Source organism: Odontesthes bonariensis, chromosome 12 (assembly GCF_027942865.1).
Source record: "Odontesthes bonariensis isolate fOdoBon6 chromosome 12, fOdoBon6.hap1, whole genome shotgun sequence".
NCBI classification, from domain to species: domain Eukaryota; kingdom Metazoa; phylum Chordata; class Actinopteri; order Atheriniformes; family Atherinopsidae; genus Odontesthes; species Odontesthes bonariensis.
Genome location: NC_134517.1, coordinates 38,357,442 through 38,374,477, shown reverse-complemented (window position 1 = coordinate 38,374,477; position 17,036 = coordinate 38,357,442). Strand labels below are relative to the sequence as shown.

Genomic DNA, 17,036 nt, shown 5'->3' with positions numbered 1-17,036 from the left:
CCATCTACCTACAGCTGAGGGTCGGCGGGTCCATGTCTGTGGTAGTATGTTTACCCCGGGGTCAGTTTACCCGGGGTCTGTTAACCCGGGGTCTGTTAACCCGGGGTCAGTTTACCCGGGGTCTGTTAACCCGGGGTCTGTTAACCCGGGGTCAGTTTACCCGGGGTCAGTTTACCCGGGGTCTGTTAACCCGGGGTCTGTTAACCCGGGGTCTGTTTACCCGGGGTCTGTTTACCCGGGGTCAGTTTACCCGGGGTCTGTTAACCCGGGGTCTGTTTACCCGGGGTCAGTTTACCCGGGGTCAGTTTACCCGGGAGTCTGTTAACCCGGGGTCTGTTAACCCGGGGTCAGTTTACCCGGGGTGAGTTTACCCGGGGTCAGTTTACCCGGGGTCAGTTTACCCGGGGTCTGTTAACCCCGAGGTCTGTTTACCCGGGGTCTGTTTACTCGGGGTCTGTTTACCCGGGGGTCTGTTAACCCGGGGTCTGTTTACCCGGGGTCTGTTAACCCGGGGTCAGTTTACCTGGGGTCTGTTTACCCGGGGTCTGTTTACCCGGGGGTCTGTTAACCCGGGGTCTGTTTACCCGGGGTCTGTTTACCCGGGGTCTGTTTACCCGGGGGTCTGTTAACCCGGGGTCTGTTTACCCGGGGTCTGTTTACCCGGGGTCTGTTTACCCGGGGGTCTGTTAACCCGGGGGTCTGTTAACCCGGGGTCTGTTTACCCGGGGTCTGTTTACCCGGGGGTCTGTTTACCCGGGGGTCTGTTTACCCGGGGGTCTGTTAACCCGGGGGTCTGTTAACCCGGGGTCTGTTTACCCGGGGGTCTGTTTACCCGGGGGTCTGTTTACCCGGGGGTCAGTTAACCCGGGGGTCTGTTAACCCGGGGGTCTGTTAACCCGGGGTCTGTTTACCCGGGGTCTGTTTACCCGGGGGTCTGTTAACCCGGGGTCTGTTTACCCGGGGGTCTGTTTACCCGGGGGTCAGTTTACCCGGGGGTCAGTTAACCCGGGGTCTGTTTACCCGGGGTCTGTTAACCCGGGGTCTGTTTACCCGGGGTCTGTTTACCGGGGGTCAGTTTACCCGGGGTCTGTTAACCCGGGGTCTGTTTACCCGGGGTCTGTTAACCCAAGGTCTGTTTACCCGGGGGTCTGTTTACCCGGGGTCTGTTTACCCGGGGTCTGTTTACCCGGGGGTCTGTTTACCCGGGGGTCTGTTAACCCGGGGTCTGTTTACCCGGGGGTCAGTTTACCCGGGGTCAGTTTACCCGGGGTCTGTTTACCCGGGGTCAGTTTACCCGGGGGTCTGTTTACCCGGGGGTCAGTTTACCCGGGGGTCAGTTTACCCGGGGTCTGTTAACCCGGGGTCTGTTTACCCGGGGTCAGTTTACCCGGGGTCTGTTTACCCGGGGGTCTGTTTACCCGGGGGTCTGTTAACCCGGGGTCTGTTTACCCGGGGGTCAGTTTACCCGGGGGTCAGTTTACCCGGGGTCTGTTAACCCGGGGTCTGTTTACCCGCGGTCTGTTAACCCGGGGGTCAGTTAACCCGGGGTCTGTTAACCCGGGGTCTGTTTACCCGGGGGTCTGTTAACCCGGGGTCTGTTTACCCGGGTCTGTTTACCCGGGTCTGTTTACCCGGGGGTCTGTTTACCCGGGGTCTGTTTATCCGGGGGTCAGTTAACCCGGGGTCAGTTAACCCGGGGTCTGTTTACCCGGGGTCTGTTTACCCGGGGTCTGTTTACCCGGGGGTCTGTTAACCCGGGGGTCTGTTAACCCGGGGTCTGTTTACCCGGGGTCTGTTTACCCGGGGGTCAGTTTACCCGGGGTCAGTTTACCCGGGGTCTGTTTACCCGGGGGTCAGTTTACCCGGGGTCTGTTTACCCGGGGGTCAGTTTACCTGGGGTCTGTTAACCCGCGGTCTGTTAACCCGGGGTCTGTTTACCCGGGGGTCAGTTTACCCGGGGTCTGTTTACCCGGGGGTCAGTTTACCCGGGGTCTGTTAACCCGGGGGTCTGTTAACCCGGGGGTCTGTTTACCCGGGGTCTGTTTACCCGGGGTCTGTTTACCCGGGGTCTGTTTACCCGGGGTCTGTTTACCCGGGGGTCAGTTTACCTGGGGTCTGTTAACCCGGGGGTCTGTTTACCCGCGGTCTGTTAACCCGGGGTCTGTTTACCCGGGGGTCAGTTTACCTGGGGTCTGTTAACCCGGGGGTCTGTTAACCCGGGGTCTGTTTACCCGGGGGTCAGTTTACCCGGGGTCTGTTTACCCGGGGGTCAGTTTACCCGGGGTCTGTTTACCCGGGGGTCTGTTTACCCGCGGTCTGTTAACCCGGGGTCTGTTTACCCGGGGGTCAGTTAACCCGGGGTCTGTTTACCCGGGGGTCTGTTAACCCGGGGTCTGTTTACCCGGGGTCTTTTAACCCGGGGTCAGTTAACCCGGGGTCTGTTTACCCGGGGGTCTGTTAACCCGGGGTCTGTTAACCCGGGGGTCAGTTAACCCGGGTCTGTTTACCCGGGGGTCAGTTTACCTGGGGTCTGTTAACCCGGGGTCTGTTTACCCGGGGGTCAGTTTACCCGGGGTCTGTTAACCCGGGGTCTGTTTACCCGGGGGTCAGTTTACCCGGGGTCAGTTTACCCGGGGTCTGTTAACCCGGGGTCAGTTTACCCGGGGGTCTGTTTACCCGGGGTCTGTTAACCCGGGGTCTGTTTACCCGGGGGTCAGTTTACCCGGGGTCTGTTAACCCGGGGTCTGTTTACCCGGGGGTCAGTTTACCCGGGGTCAGTTTACCCGGGGTCTGTTTACCCGGGGTCTGTTTACCCGGGGTCAGTTTACCCGGGGGTCAGTTTACCCGGGGGTCTGTTTACCCGGGGGTCAGATTACCCGGGGTCAGTTTACCCGGGGTCTGTTAACCCGGGGTCTGTTTACCCGGGGGTCAGATTACCCGGGGTCAGTTTACCCGGGGTCAGTTTACCCGGGGTCTGTTTACCCGGTTCATTTGTGAATTTTCAGGAAACGGCGTTGGACTTCTCAGAGTCGCTTTTTTACTTGGGTAAAAAAGATTTTACGAGTTGAAGCAACGGTTTTACAGGTTTTACAGTTTTTACAGTTTTACAGGTTTTACAGTTTTACAGTTTTTACAGTTTTACAGTTTTACAGGTTTTACAGTTTTACAGTTTTTACAGTTTTACAGGTTTTACAGTGAAGCCCGACGGGCCGAGCAGCAGAGCTGGAAGCCATATAAAGACAAAACATGCTGCAGCAGCCAGCGCACACACAGGAACACACAGACCCAACATGGGCATGCACAGGGAGTCCATCAGGCCGCCGCGGGGAGACTCCTCCTGCAGAAGCTCACAGCTCCGTCCTGCCACTTGATGGCAGCTTTCCCCGGGGTAAATTCTGCGCCTTCAGATGGAAATCCCCGGCCGGGCCACTCATACATCAGCAGGTTCCCACAGACGGACCCTCCGGACCCCCTGAGCCCACCAGCTGATGTCCATGTGTGGAAGACGAGTTTCTGAGAGGAACCTTCAGTCTGTTAGAGTTCACTGTGGGAAACAGAAGACGAATTAAACCTGGAGGAGTTGGAAAGTTGGACTGTCACCAACTCAGAGGTTCAGTGTCATAAAGGGACCCAAATCTGTGGGGGGGGGGGCAAACACATGATGAGAGCCGACTGATACCAGCAACATGATGTGAGGTTCACCACATTCTGATCCACAGAGTCCTGCTGCTCCAGCTGATGGGTTCTGGTTCTTCAGGTGGAGGAGCTGCATGTAAATACTCTGAAATGTAGCTGTTAGTCTTTAAAGTGGATCTACGTCACATTTACACAAGTCCACACAGAGATGAGAAACCAGTTTATGACCCCATCAGACGTGGACACTTCCCTGACTTTGCTCTGACCTCTGACCTTTGATCTATCAGACTCTGAATCCTTCTCCTTCTGCCAGGTGCTCTGACATCAGTAACACCAGGTGGCGCCGTGTGTAAATGAGCATCCTGCAGCAGCAGGGTCAGAACCGGATCAGAACCGGGTCAGAACCGGGTCAGAACCGGGTCAGAACTTCAACCCCAACGTTGGGACGTTTTATCATTTAATGAAAAATCTGAGTTCATCTTGAGTCTGATGCAGCAACACGTCTCATAAGTGTTGGGACGGGTCCCTGTTTCCCACTGTGCAGCATCCCCTCTTCTTTTAACAACATCTGTGAACATCTGGAACTGAGGACACCAGCTGCTGGACCTCTGGGAGACGAATGCTGTCCCACTCCTGGCTCTTTGCATGTTAGATGTTCTCAGATCTGGACTGCAGCAGGTCAGAGCAGCAGCCGGACTCTTCTACTACGAAGCTGCTGGGACAGATGCAGATGAAGGAGTAAAGATGGAATAAACATTTATGAACACTTTACTCAGCGTCCCGACTCTTTTGAACCGGCTGTAAAATGGTTTTATTTTCTCATGGAGACGCAGTTTCCTCGTTTCTTCTTTCTTCTGGTGTGTGTGCTCTGTGGAATGTCTGATATGTACACAGAACCAAACACTCAGCCTGTCACGTGCACACGTATGTTCATGTGTGCTCACACACACTCAGCCCACAGTCCATGAAACATTTCCTGTGTGTCAGACTCCTTTAAAGGAAGTGATGGTCCCAGACTCTCTCCTCTGCTCTCAGAAGCGCCAAATACAACAAATGTCATCTCAAGGCACTTAGATAATAAAGTTCAATTCAAGCCAAATGGAATTCAATTCATTGTAATCATAATTATTTATAAAATAATCCAATTCATTCATATAGAGCCAATTCAAAAACAATTTCCAAGCTAAGGAAACCAACAGGTTGCACTGAAACTTGTCTTCAGTCCAATCCCCCGTCCTGAGCGGGCCATCAGAACCAGAACCAGGAAGGGTGGTCATCAGAACCAGAAATATCATTTGAGAAATTAAACGGGGGAAAAAGAGAGTAAAGTGAGGAAAGGTGTGACAGATGAGGCCCCCCAGCAGTCTGGGCCTATAGCAGCTTAACTATGGGATGTTTCAGGATCACCTGAGCCATCCCTAACTATAAGCTTTATCAGAAAGGACACGTTGCTCTTCTTCATGTGTTTATACTTCCTGTGGTCACGTTGCTCTTCTTCATGTGTTTCTGCTTCCTGTTTACACGTTGCTCTTCTTCATGTGTTTCTGCTTCCTGTGGTCACGTTTCTCTTCTTCATGTGTTTCTGCTTCCTGTGGTCACGTTGCTCTTCTTCATGTGTTTCTGCTTCCTGTGGTCACGTTGCTCTTCTTCATGTGTTTCTGCTTCCTGTGGTCACGTTGCTCTTCTTCATGTGTTTATACTTCCTGTGGTCACGTTGCTCTTCTTCATGTGTTTCTGCTTCCTGTTTACACGTTGCTCTTCTTCATGTGTTTCTGCTTCCTGTGGTCACGTTGCTCTTCTTCATGTGTTTATACTTCCTGTTTACGCGTTGCTCTTCTTCATGTGTTTCTGCTTCCTGTTTACACGTTGCTCTTCTTCATGTGTTTCTGCTTCCTGTGGTCACGTTGCTCTTCTTCATGTGTTTCTGCTTCCTGTGGTCACGTTGCTCTTCTTCATGTGTTTCTGCTTCCTGTGGTCACGTTGCTCTTCTTCATGTGTTTCTGCTTCCTGTGGTCACGTTGCTCTTCTTCATGTGTTTCTGCTTCCTGTGGTCACGTTGCTCTTCTTCATGTGTTTCTACTTCCTGTGGACACGTTGCTCTTCTTCATGTGTTTCTGCTTCCTGTGGTCACGTTGCTCTTCTTCATGTGTTTCTACTTCCTGTGGACACGTTGCTCTTCTTCATGTGTTTCTGCTTCCTGTGGTCACGTTGCTCTTCTTCATGTGTTTCTGCTTCCTGTGGTCACGTTGCTCAGCTTCATGTGTTTCTGCTTCCTGTGGTCACGTTGCTCTTCTTCATGTGTTTATACTTCCTGTGGTCACGTTGCTCTTCTTCATGTGTTTCTGCTTCCTGTGGTCACGTTGCTCTTCTTCATGTGTTTCTGCTTCCTGTGGTCACGTTGCTCTTCTTCATGTGTTTCTGCTTCCTGTTTACACGTTGCTCTTCTTCATGTGTTTATACTTCCTGTGGTCACGTTGCTCTTCTTCATGTGTTTCTGCTTCCTGTTTACACGTTGCTCTTCTTCATGTGTTTCTGCTTCCTGTGGTCACGTTGCTCTTCTTCATGTGTTTATACTTCCTGTTTACACGTTGCTCTTCTTCATGTGTTTCTACTTCCTGTGGTCACGTTGCTCTTCTTCATGTGTTTCTGCTTCCTGTGGTCACGTTGCTCTTCTTCATGTGTTTCTGCTTCCTGTGGTCACGTTGCTCTTCTTCATGTGTTTCTGCTTCCTGTGGTCACGTTGCTCTTCTTCATGTGTTTCTGCTTCCTGTGGTCACGTTGCTCTTCTTCATGTGTTTCTGCTTCCTGTGGTCACGTTGCTCTTCTTCATGTGTTTCTGCTTCCTGTGGTCACGTTGCTCTTCTTCATGTGTTTCTGCTTCCTGTGGTCACGTTGCTCTTCTTCATGTGTTTCTGCTTCCTGTGGTCACGTTGCTCTTCTTCATGTGTTTCTACTTCCTGTGGACACGTTGCTCTTCTTCATGTGTTTCTGCTTCCTGTGGTCACGTTGCTCTTCTTCATGTGTTTCTGCTTCCTGTGGACACGTTGCTCTTCTTCATGTGTTTCTGCTTCCTGTGGTCACGTTGCTCAGCTTCATGTGTTTCTGCTTCCTGTGGTCACGTTGCTCTTCTTCATGTGTTTATACTTCCTGTGGTCACGTTGCTCTTCTTCATGTGTTTCTGCTTCCTGTGGTCACGTTGCTCTTCTTCATGTGTTTCTGCTTCCTGTGGTCACGTTGCTCTTCTTCATGTGTTTCTGCTTCCTGTTTACACGTTGCTCTTCTTCATGTGTTTATACTTCCTGTGGTCACGTTGCTCTTCTTCATGTGTTTCTGCTTCCTGTTTACACGTTGCTCTTCTTCATGTGTTTCTGCTTCCTGTGGTCACGTTGCTCTTCTTCATGTGTTTATACTTCCTGTTTACACGTTGCTCTTCTTCATGTGTTTCTACTTCCTGTGGTCACGTTGCTCTTCTTCATGTGTTTCTGCTTCCTGTGGTCACGTTGCTCTTCTTCATGTGTTTCTGCTTCCTGTGGTCACGTTGCTCTTCTTCATGTGTTTCTGCTTCCTGTGGTCACGTTGCTCTTCTTCATGTGTTTCTGCTTCCTGTGGTCACGTTGCTCTTCTTCATGTGTTTCTGCTTCCTGTGGTCACGTTGCTCTTCTTCATGTGTTTCTGCTTCCTGTGGTCACGTTGCTCTTCTTCATGTGTTTCTGCTTCCTGTGGTCACGTTGCTCTTCTTCATGTGTTTCTGCTTCCTGTGGTCACGTTGCTCTTCTTCATGTGTTTCTGCTTCCTGTGGTCACGTTGCTCTTCTTCATGTGTTTCTGCTTCCTGTGGTCACGTTGCTCTTCTTCATGTGTTTCTGCTTCCTGTGGTCACGTTGCTCAGCTTCATGTGTTTCTGCTTCCTGTGGTCACGTTGCTCTTCTTCATGTGTTTATACTTCCTGTGGTCACGTTGCTCTTCTTCATGTGTTTCTGCTTCCTGTGGTCACGTTGCTCTTCTTCATGTGTTTCTGCTTCCTGTGGTCACGTTGCTCTTCTTCATGTGTTTCTGCTTCCTGTTTACACGTTGCTCTTCTTCATGTGTTTATACTTCCTGTGGTCACGTTGCTCTTCTTCATGTGTTTCTGCTTCCTGTTTACACGTTGCTCTTCTTCATGTGTTTCTGCTTCCTGTGGTCACGTTGCTCTTCTTCATGTGTTTATACTTCCTGTTTACACGTTGCTCTTCTTCATGTGTTTCTACTTCCTGTGGTCACGTTGCTCTTCTTCATGTGTTTCTGCTTCCTGTGGTCACGTTGCTCTTCTTCATGTGTTTCTGCTTCCTGTGGTCACGTTGCTCTTCTTCATGTGTTTCTGCTTCCTGTGGTCACGTTGCTCTTCTTCATGTGTTTCTGCTTCCTGTGGTCACGTTGCTCTTCTTCATGTGTTTCTGCTTCCTGTGGTCACGTTGCTCTTCTTCATGTGTTTCTACTTCCTGTGGTCACGTTGCTCTTCTTCATGTGTTTCTGCTTCCTGTGGTCACGTTGCTCTTCTTCATGTGTTTCTGCTTCCTGTGGTCACGTTGCTCTTCTTCATGTGTTTCTGCTTCCTGTGGTCACGTTGCTCTTCTTCATGTGTTTCTGCTTCCTGTGGTCACGTTGCTCTTCTTCATGTGTTTCTGCTTCCTGTGGTCACGTTGCTCTTCTTCATGTGTTTCTGCTTCCTGTGGTCACGTTGCTCTTCTTCATGTGTTTCTGCTTCCTGTGGTCACGTTGCTCTTCTTCATGTGTTTCTGCTTCCTGTGGTCACGTTGCTCTTCTTCATGTGTTTCTACTTCCTGTGGTCACGTTGCTCTTCTTCATGTGTTTCTACTTCCTGTTTACACGTTGCTCTTCTTCGTGTTTCTACTTCCTGTGGTCACGTTGCTCTTCTTCATGTGTTTCTACTTCCTGTGGTCACGTTGCTCTTCTTCATGTGTTTCTACTTCCTGTGGTCACGTTTCTCTTCTTCATGTGTTTCTACTTCCTGTTTACACGTTGCTTTCTTCATGTGTTTCTGCTTCCTGTTTACACGTTGCTCTTCTTCATGTGTTTCTACTTCCTGTGGTCACGTTGCTCTTCTTCATGTGTTTCTACTTCCTGTGGTCACGTTGCTCTTCTTCATGTGTTTCTACGTCCTGTGGTCACGTTGCTCTTCTTCATGTGTTTCTGCTTCCTGTTTACACGTTGCTCTTCTTCATGTGTTTCTGCTTCCTGTTTACACGTTGCTCTTCTTCATGTGTTTCTGCTTCCTGTTTACACGTTGCTCTTCTACATGTGTTTCTACTTCCTGTGGTCACGTTGCTCTTCTTCATGTGTTTCTACTTCCTGTGGTCACGTTGCTCTTCTTCATGTGTTTCTACTTCCTGTTTACACGTTGCTCTTCTTCATGTGTTTCTGCTTCCTGTTTACACGTTGCTCTTCTTCATGTGTTTCTACTTCCTGTGGTCACGTTGCTCTTCTTCATGTGTTTCTACTTCCTATGGTCACGTTGCTCTTCTTCATGTGTTTCTACTTCCTGTTTACACGTTGCTCTTCTTCATGTGTTTCTACTTCCTGTGGTCACGTTGCTCTTCTACATGTGTTTCTACTTCCTGTTTATACGTTGCTCTTCTTCATGTGTTTCTGCTTCCTGTTTACACGTTGCTCTTCTTCATGTGTTTCTGCTTCCTGTTTACACGTTGCTCTTCTTCATGTGTTTCTGCTTCCTGTTTACACGTTGCTCTTCTTCATGTGTTTCTACTTCCTGTTTACACGTTGCTCTTCTTCATGTGTTTCTACTTCCTGTGGTCACGTTGCTCTTCTTCATGTGTTTCTGCTTCCTGTTTACACGTTGCTCTTCTTCATGTGTTTCTACTTCCTGTTTACACGTTGCTCTTCTTCATGCGTTTCTGCTTCCTGTTTACGCGTTGCTCTTCTTCATGTGTTTCTACTTCCTGTTTACACGTTGCTCTTCTTCATGTGTTTCTACTTCCTGTTTATACGTTGCTCTTCTTCATGTGTTTCTGCTTCCTGTTTACACGTTGCTCTTCTTCATGTGTTTGCTTCCTGTTTACACGTTGCTCTTCTTCATGTGTTTCTACTTCCTGTTTATACGTTGCTCTTCTTCATGTGTTTCTACTTCCTGTTTACACGTTGCTTTCTTCATGTGTTTCTGCTTCCTGTTTACACGTTGCTCTTCTTCATGTGTTTCTACTTCCTGTGGTCACGTTGCTCTTCTTCATGTGTTTCTACTTCCTGTGGTCACGTTGCTCTTCTTCATGTGTTTCTGCTTCCTGTGGTCACGTTGCTCTTCTTCATGTGTTTCTGCTTCCTGTTTACACGTTGCTCTTCTTCATGTGTTTCTGCTTCCTGTTTACACGTTGCTCTTCTTCATGTGTTTCTGCTTCCTGTTTACACGTTGCTCTTCTTCATGTGTTTCTACTTCCTGTGGTCACGTTGCTCTTCTTCATGTGTTTCTACTTCCTATGGTCACGTTGCTCTTCTTCATGTGTTTCTACTTCCTGTTTACACGTTGCTCTTCTTCATGTGTTTCTACTTCCTGTGGTCACGTTGCTCTTCTTCATGTGTTTCTACTTCCTGTTTATACGTTGCTCTTCTTCATGTGTTTCTGCTTCCTGTTTACACGTTGCTCTTCTTCATGTGTTTCTGCTTCCTGTTTACACGTTGCTCTTCTTCATGTGTTTCTGCTTCCTGTTTACACGTTGCTCTTCTTCATGTGTTTCTACTTCCTGTTTACACGTTGCTCTTCTTCATGTGTTTCTACTTCCTGTGGTCACGTTGCTCTTCTTCATGTGTTTCTGCTTCCTGTTTACACGTTGCTCTTCTTCATGTGTTTCTACTTCCTGTTTACACGTTGCTCTTCTTCATGCGTTTCTGCTTCCTGTTTACGCGTTGCTCTTCTTCATGTGTTTCTACTTCCTGTTTACACGTTGCTCTTCTTCATGTGTTTCTACTTCCTGTTTACACGTTGCTCTTCTTCATGCGTTTCTGCTTCCTGTTTACGCGTTGCTCTTCTTCATGTGTTTCTACTTCCTGTTTACACGTTGCTCTTCTTCATGTGTTTCTGCTTCCTGTTTACACGTTGCTCTTCTTCATGTGTTTCTGCAGGCCAGCCGCAGGTTCAGAGGACGGAGGTCAGGGCGGAGGGCGAGGCCCCGCGCTTCATCAGCAGACTGAGCGACCTGAAGGTGATGGACGGCAGCAGCGTCGCCATGACGGTGGAGCTGAGCGGTACGACCTCGCCGTGTGCTCTGTGGTATTTCCTGTCCGATCTCCAGGGAGATGGCAGAGATGGGATGAGGACAGATTTACTCTGGACGGTCCTGCCTCTTCATTTCCTCTGTGTGTGTGTGTGTGTGTGTGAGTGTTACATAATGATTTTCCACGCAGGGTTTTCTCCATATAAGCTGCTCAGATCTGCAGCTTTCTGCTTTAAACGATCACATCCTGTGTGCTGCTTCTGCAGCACTCTGATTTAAACACACAACAAAGGACCTTTATGGGAATATCTGCATGGGTTTAACGTGCTCGTGTCAGGCTGAGAGGAACTGGGATTCTCCAGAGGAGAAAAAACTGCACAAATGTGCAGATTCATGCAGTCGTTTAACATCAGAATTCTCCCGTCAAAGAAAAGTTGTTGTTTGAATCTGCAGCACAATAACTGGGAGAGAAACTACAGCAGAACTACTCAGAATTTAAACCACTGGTGGTTGCTCTTCTTCATGTGTTTCTACTTCCTGTTTATACGTTGCTCTTCTTCATGTGTTTCTGCTTCCTGTTTACACGTTGCTCTTCTTCATGTGTTTCTGCTTCCTGTTTACACGTTGCTCTTCTTCATGTGTTTCTACTTCCTGTTTATACGTTGCTCTTCTTCATGTGTTTCTACTTCCTGTGGTCACGTTGCTCTTATTCATGTGTTTCTACTTCCTGTGGTCACGTTGCTCTTCTTCATGTGTTTCTGCTTCCTGTTTACACGTTGCTCTTCTTCATGTGTTTCTGCTTCCTGTTTACACGTTGCTCTTCTTCATGTGTTTCTGCTTCCTGTTTACACGTTGCTCTTCTACATGTGTTTCTACTTCCTGTGGTCACGTTGCTCTTCTTCATGTGTTTCTACTTCCTGTGGTCACGTTGCTCTTCTTCATGTGTTTCTACTTCCTGTTTACACGTTGCTCTTCTTCATGTGTTTCTGCTTCCTGTTTACACGTTGCTCTTCTTCATGTGTTTCTACTTCCTGTGGTCACGTTGCTCTTCTTCATGTGTTTCTACTTCCTATGGTCACGTTGCTCTTCTTCATGTGTTTCTACTTCCTGTTTACACGTTGCTCTTCTTCATGTGTTTCTACTTCCTGTGGTCACGTTGCTCTTCTTCATGTGTTTCTACTTCCTGTTTATACGTTGCTCTTCTTCATGTGTTTCTGCTTCCTGTTTACACGTTGCTCTTCTTCATGTGTTTCTGCTTCCTGTTTACACGTTGCTCTTCTTCTACAGCAGAACTACTCAGAATTTAAACCACTGGTGGAAAGATATTCAGATAAAAGTTAGTTTGAATTAGCTTTTAATTTGTGGTTGTCTCCTATTTGGAATAAAAGGTGGAGCTGGGGAGTGATTCATTAAAACCTGACTGGATAAAGATTTTTAAATATCTCTTTAATGTTGGAATTATTATCATCTAAAGAGACTTGTGATGCCTCAGAGTTTCAGGAGTGGAGCCAACATGTAGTCACCAGCTGTGGTATAACACACTAAGACACTTTAGTTCAAATACACGCATTTAGAAGATCCTTTTTACGCCCTTTTGATATAGTTTAGCACGTAGCTGTAAGCTAGCAGCAGATGCTAGCAAACAATGCTTTATCAGCTGAGGGTGGAGCCCTGTGATGTTCTCTGATGGAGCTGCCCTCAGCTGAGGGTGGAGCCCTGTGATGTTCTCTGATGGAGCTGCCCTCAGCTGAGGGTGGAGCCCTGTGATGTTCTCTGATGTTCTCTGATGGAGCTGCCCTCAGCTGAGGGTGGAGCCCTGTGATGTTCTCTGATGTTCTCTGATGGTGCTGCCCTCAGCTGAGGGTGGAGCCCTGTGATGTTCTCTGATGTTCTCTGATGGAGCTGCCCTCAGCTGAGGGTGGAGCCCTGTGATGTTCTCTGATGGAGCTGCCCTCAGCTGAGGGTGGAGCCCTGTGATATTCTCTGATGTTCTCTGATGGTGCTGCCCTCAGCTGAGGGTGGAGCCCTGTGATGTTCTCTGATGGAGCTGCTGTGGGCTTCAGGCCATCCCCCTCCTCAGGTGACGTGGCTCCACAACAGCCAGGAGGTGACGGAGTCCGAGGACTTCCACCTCCTCAGGGAGGAGAACCGCTGCACTCTGCTGATCCAGGAGGTTTTCCCCGAGGACACCGGGACCTACAGCTGCCGGGCCTGGAACCGGTGCGGGGAGGACCGGACCCAGGCCCGGCTCACTGTGGAAGGTACGCTGCATTCACCTCAGAAACACTTTCCAATGTGAACCATCAGGGGTCCAATCAGACCGAACCAAACCGGAGACGCATGATGTGCTGTTTATCTCAGGTGGGTTTCACCCCCCGGTCCGCTCCGGGGGAACCTTCGGTCCATACTGAGGGGTCTGCTTTGAGGTTCTGACCCTTTGACCAAACTTTCAGGCGTCCCATCAACACTTTTTGGTCGGCGTTAGAACGGTTCGGTCCATACTGAGGGGTCTGCTTTGAGGTTCTGAACCTTTGACCAGACTTTCAGGCGTCCCATCAACACTTTTTGGTCGGCGTTAGAACGGTTCGGTCCATACTGAGGGGTCTGCTTTGAGGTTCTGACCCTTTGACCAGACTTTCAGGCGTCCCATCAACACTTTTTGGTCGGCGTTAGAACGGTTCGGTCCATACTGAGGGGTCTGCTTTGAGGTTCTGAACCTTTGACCAGACTTTCAGGCGTCCCATCAACACTTTTTAAACTGCGCTTTGAGTCGTGCGTTCGGTTGTCTGTTTGTGGCAGAGCCTCAGGACGGCGTCCAGCCCTGGTTCATCACCAAACCCAAACCGATGAGCGCCGTCCTGGGTCAACACGTCCTCCTGTCCTGCGCCATCGCCGGAGACCCGTTCCCCCGGTACACCTGGACCAGGGCCGAGCAGAACGGAGCTCTGAGCTCCGGAGGAGACTACGAGCTGCTGCAGAAGGAGGACGTGGTCTCGCTGCTCATCAGGTCAGCCGTCGCACAGGAAGCAGCAAAAACATGGTGGGAACATGTGACTGAACCCTCCTCTGCTGTCTCTTCTTCTTCAGACGGGTGAAGATGCGCCACGCAGGAGAATACCTGATCAGCCTGAGGTAACCGGACTCACACTGTGGTCACCAGCAGATACTGTGAATCCTCCATGATCCCACCCCTCCCCCGACCGTAATCCCCCATCAGAGTGCTCCAGTGGTGCTAATGTTCAATCCTCCCATCATGGAGGTCATGGTGGGGCGTAAAGCCCCCACAGCAGGACCCTCCTCATGGTCTGCTGGTACCTGAGAGGAGGGGGGTCCTCCTGAGGTCATGTGACCTTTTACTGTTTCCAGCTTCAGTTGGACTCCGACCGGTTTCTGCTGAGCTGAATTATCGTCATAGTAACTCATAGAATTTATACTCTCAAACTCCTGGAAAACCAGTTTCTGTTCTGTAACAGTTCTGTACCAGTTCTGTACCAGTTCTGTACCAGTTCTGTAACAGTTCTGTAGTAGTTCTGTACCAGTTCTGTACCAGTTCAGTAGCAGTTCAGTAGCAGTTCTGTAACAGTTCTGTACCAGTTCTGTACCAGTTCTGTACCAGTTCTGTAACAGTTCTGTACCAGTTCTGTACCAGTTCTGTAACAGTTCTGTAGCAGTTCTGTAGTAGTTCTGTAACAGTTCTGTAACAGTTCTGTAACAGTTCTGTAACAGTTCTGTAGCAGTTCTGTACCAGTTCTGTAACAGTTCTGTAACAGTTCTGTACCAGTTCTGTAGCAGTTCAGTAGCAGTTCAGTAGCAGTTCTGTACCAGTTCTGTACCAGTTCTGTACCAGTTCTGTAACAGTTCTGTAGCAGTTCTGTAACAGTTCAGTAGCAGTTCAGTAGCAGTTCTGTACCAGTTCTGTAACAGTTCTGTACCAGTTCTGTAACAGTTCTGTAGCAGTTCTGTAGTAGTTCTGTAACAGTTCTGTAACAGTTCTGTAGCAGTTCAGTAGCAGTTCTGTAACAGTTCTGTAGCAGTTCTGTAACAGTTCTGTAGTAGTTCTGTAACAGTTCTGTAACAGTTCTGTACCAGTTCTGTAGCAGTTCAGTAGCAGTTCTGTACCAGTTCTGTAACAGTTCTGTATCAGTTCTGTAGCAGTTCTGTAACAGTTCTGTAACAGTTCTGTACCAGTTCTGTAACAGTTCTGTAGCAGTTCTGTAACAGTTCTGTAACAGTTCTGTACCAGTTCTGTAGTAGTTCTGTAACAGTTCAGTAGCAGTTCTGTACCAGTTCAGTAACAGTTCTGTAACAGTTCTGTAACAGTTCAGTAGCAGTTCTGTAACAGTTCTGTAACAGTTCTGTAGTAGTTCTGTAACAGTTCTGTAACAGTTCTGTACCAGTTCTGTAACAGTTCTGTACCAGTTCTGTACCAGTTCTGTAGTAGTTCTGTAACAGTTCAGTAGCAGTTCTGTAACAGTTCTGTAACAGTTCTGTAGTAGTTCTGTAACAGTTCTGTAACAGTTCTGTAACAGTTCTGTAGTAGTTCTGTAGCAGTTCAGTAACAGTTCAGTAACAGTTCTGTAACAGTTCAGTAGCAGTTCTGTAACAGTTCTGTAACAGTTCTGTAGTAGTTCTGTAGCAGTTCTGTACCAGTTCTGTAGCAGTTCTGTAACAGTTCTGTAGCAGTTCTGTACCAGTTCTGTAACAGTTCTGTAGCAGTTCTGTAGCAGTTCTGTAGCAGTTCTGTACCAGTTCTGTAACAGTTCTGTACCAGTTCTGTACCAGTTCTGTAGCAGTTCTGTAACAGTTCTGTAGCAGTTCTGTAACAGTTCTGTAGTAGTTCTGTAACAGTTCTGTAGCAGTTCTGTAACAGTTCTGTAGTAGTTCTGTAACAGTTCTGTAACAGTTCTGTAGTAGTTCTGTAACAGTTCTGTACCAGTTCTGTAGCAGTTCTGTAACAGTTCTGTAGTAGTTCTGTAACAGTTCTGTAGCAGTTCTGTAACAGTTCTGTACCAGTTCTGTACCAGTTCAGTAGCAGTTCTGTAACAGTTCTGTACCAGTTCTGTAACAGTTCTGTAACAGTTCTGTAGTAGTTCTGTAGCAGTTCAGTAGCAGTTCTGTACCAGTTCTGTACCAGTTCAGTAGCAGTTCTGTAACAGTTCTGTACCAGTTCTGTACCAGTTCAGTAGCAGTTCTGTAACAGTTCTGTACCAGTTCTGTAACAGTTCTGTAACAGTTCTGTAGTAGTTCTGTAGCAGTTCTGTAGCAGTTCAGTAGCAGTTCTGTACCAGTTCTGTACCAGTTCTGTAGCAGTTCTGTAACAGCTGTCTGTGTGTCAGGAACGATGTGGGGGAGTGCAGCGCCGTGGCCCGTCTGTCCGTCACTGAGGGAGGAGGCGCCGACACCAGAGGAGGTGGAGCGGGAGGTGACGGCAGGTGAGACTGACCAGAACGGTTCTTATGACCCAGTAAAAGTGTGAGGCGGCGTGTTTCTGCAGAGAATCAACTCTCTGAGCTGCAGCCGATACGGTTTTGGACCTGTGGTTCTGGACCTGTGGTTCTGGATTTGGACCTGTGGTTCTGGACCTGTGGTTCTGGACCTGTGGTTCTGGATTTGGACCTGTGGTTCTGGACCTGTGGTTCTGGATTTGGACCTGTGGTTCTGGACCTGTGGTTCTGGGTTTGGACCTGTGGTTCTGGACCTGTGGTTCTGTTCAGAGCTCCACAGTCTGAACTGAAATGGAGACTTCCTCAGGGAAGCATCAGCTGCTAGAGATGCATCTCTCAGGTGACCAGCAGGGGGCAGCGGCGAGCCGAATGTGAGCCGATGACTTCCTCTGTTGTTTCCTGTTTACTTCCTGTAAACATTTAACTTTAGTTCAACTTTTTAGTTTTTAATTTTAACCCTAATGACAGGGAGAGGGAAGACAAGGAGACCCGTCACCATTCATCCATCCATTCATCCATCCATCCATACATTCATCCATCCATCCATTCATTCATCCATCCATCCATCCATCCCACCATCCATCCATCCATCCATCCATCCATCCATCCCACCATCCATCCATCCATCCATCCATCCATCCATCCATCCATCCATCCATCCATTCATCCATCCATCCATCCATCCATCCATCCATCCATTCATTCATTCATCTATTCATCTATTCATCCATCAA

The 17,036-nt window shown here is 48.6% G+C and overlaps 1 protein-coding gene across 2 annotated transcripts in view; it reads left to right on the top strand.

Annotated features, from left to right (window-relative positions):
• Nucleotides 1-17,036, top strand: part of LOC142397001 (myosin light chain kinase, smooth muscle-like) — a 124,058-nt gene that overhangs the window by 26,767 nt on the left and 80,255 nt on the right. For both annotated transcript variants that reach the window (XM_075480390.1, XM_075480389.1), the window contains exons 12-16: nucleotides 10,767-10,889; nucleotides 12,922-13,119; nucleotides 13,658-13,865; nucleotides 13,946-13,990; nucleotides 16,195-16,290. In XM_075480390.1, coding sequence (XP_075336505.1) covers nucleotides 10,767-10,889; nucleotides 12,922-13,119; nucleotides 13,658-13,865; nucleotides 13,946-13,990; nucleotides 16,195-16,290 — 670 coding nt within the window. The remainder of the gene's footprint in view (nucleotides 1-10,766; nucleotides 10,890-12,921; nucleotides 13,120-13,657; nucleotides 13,866-13,945; nucleotides 13,991-16,194; nucleotides 16,291-17,036) is intronic.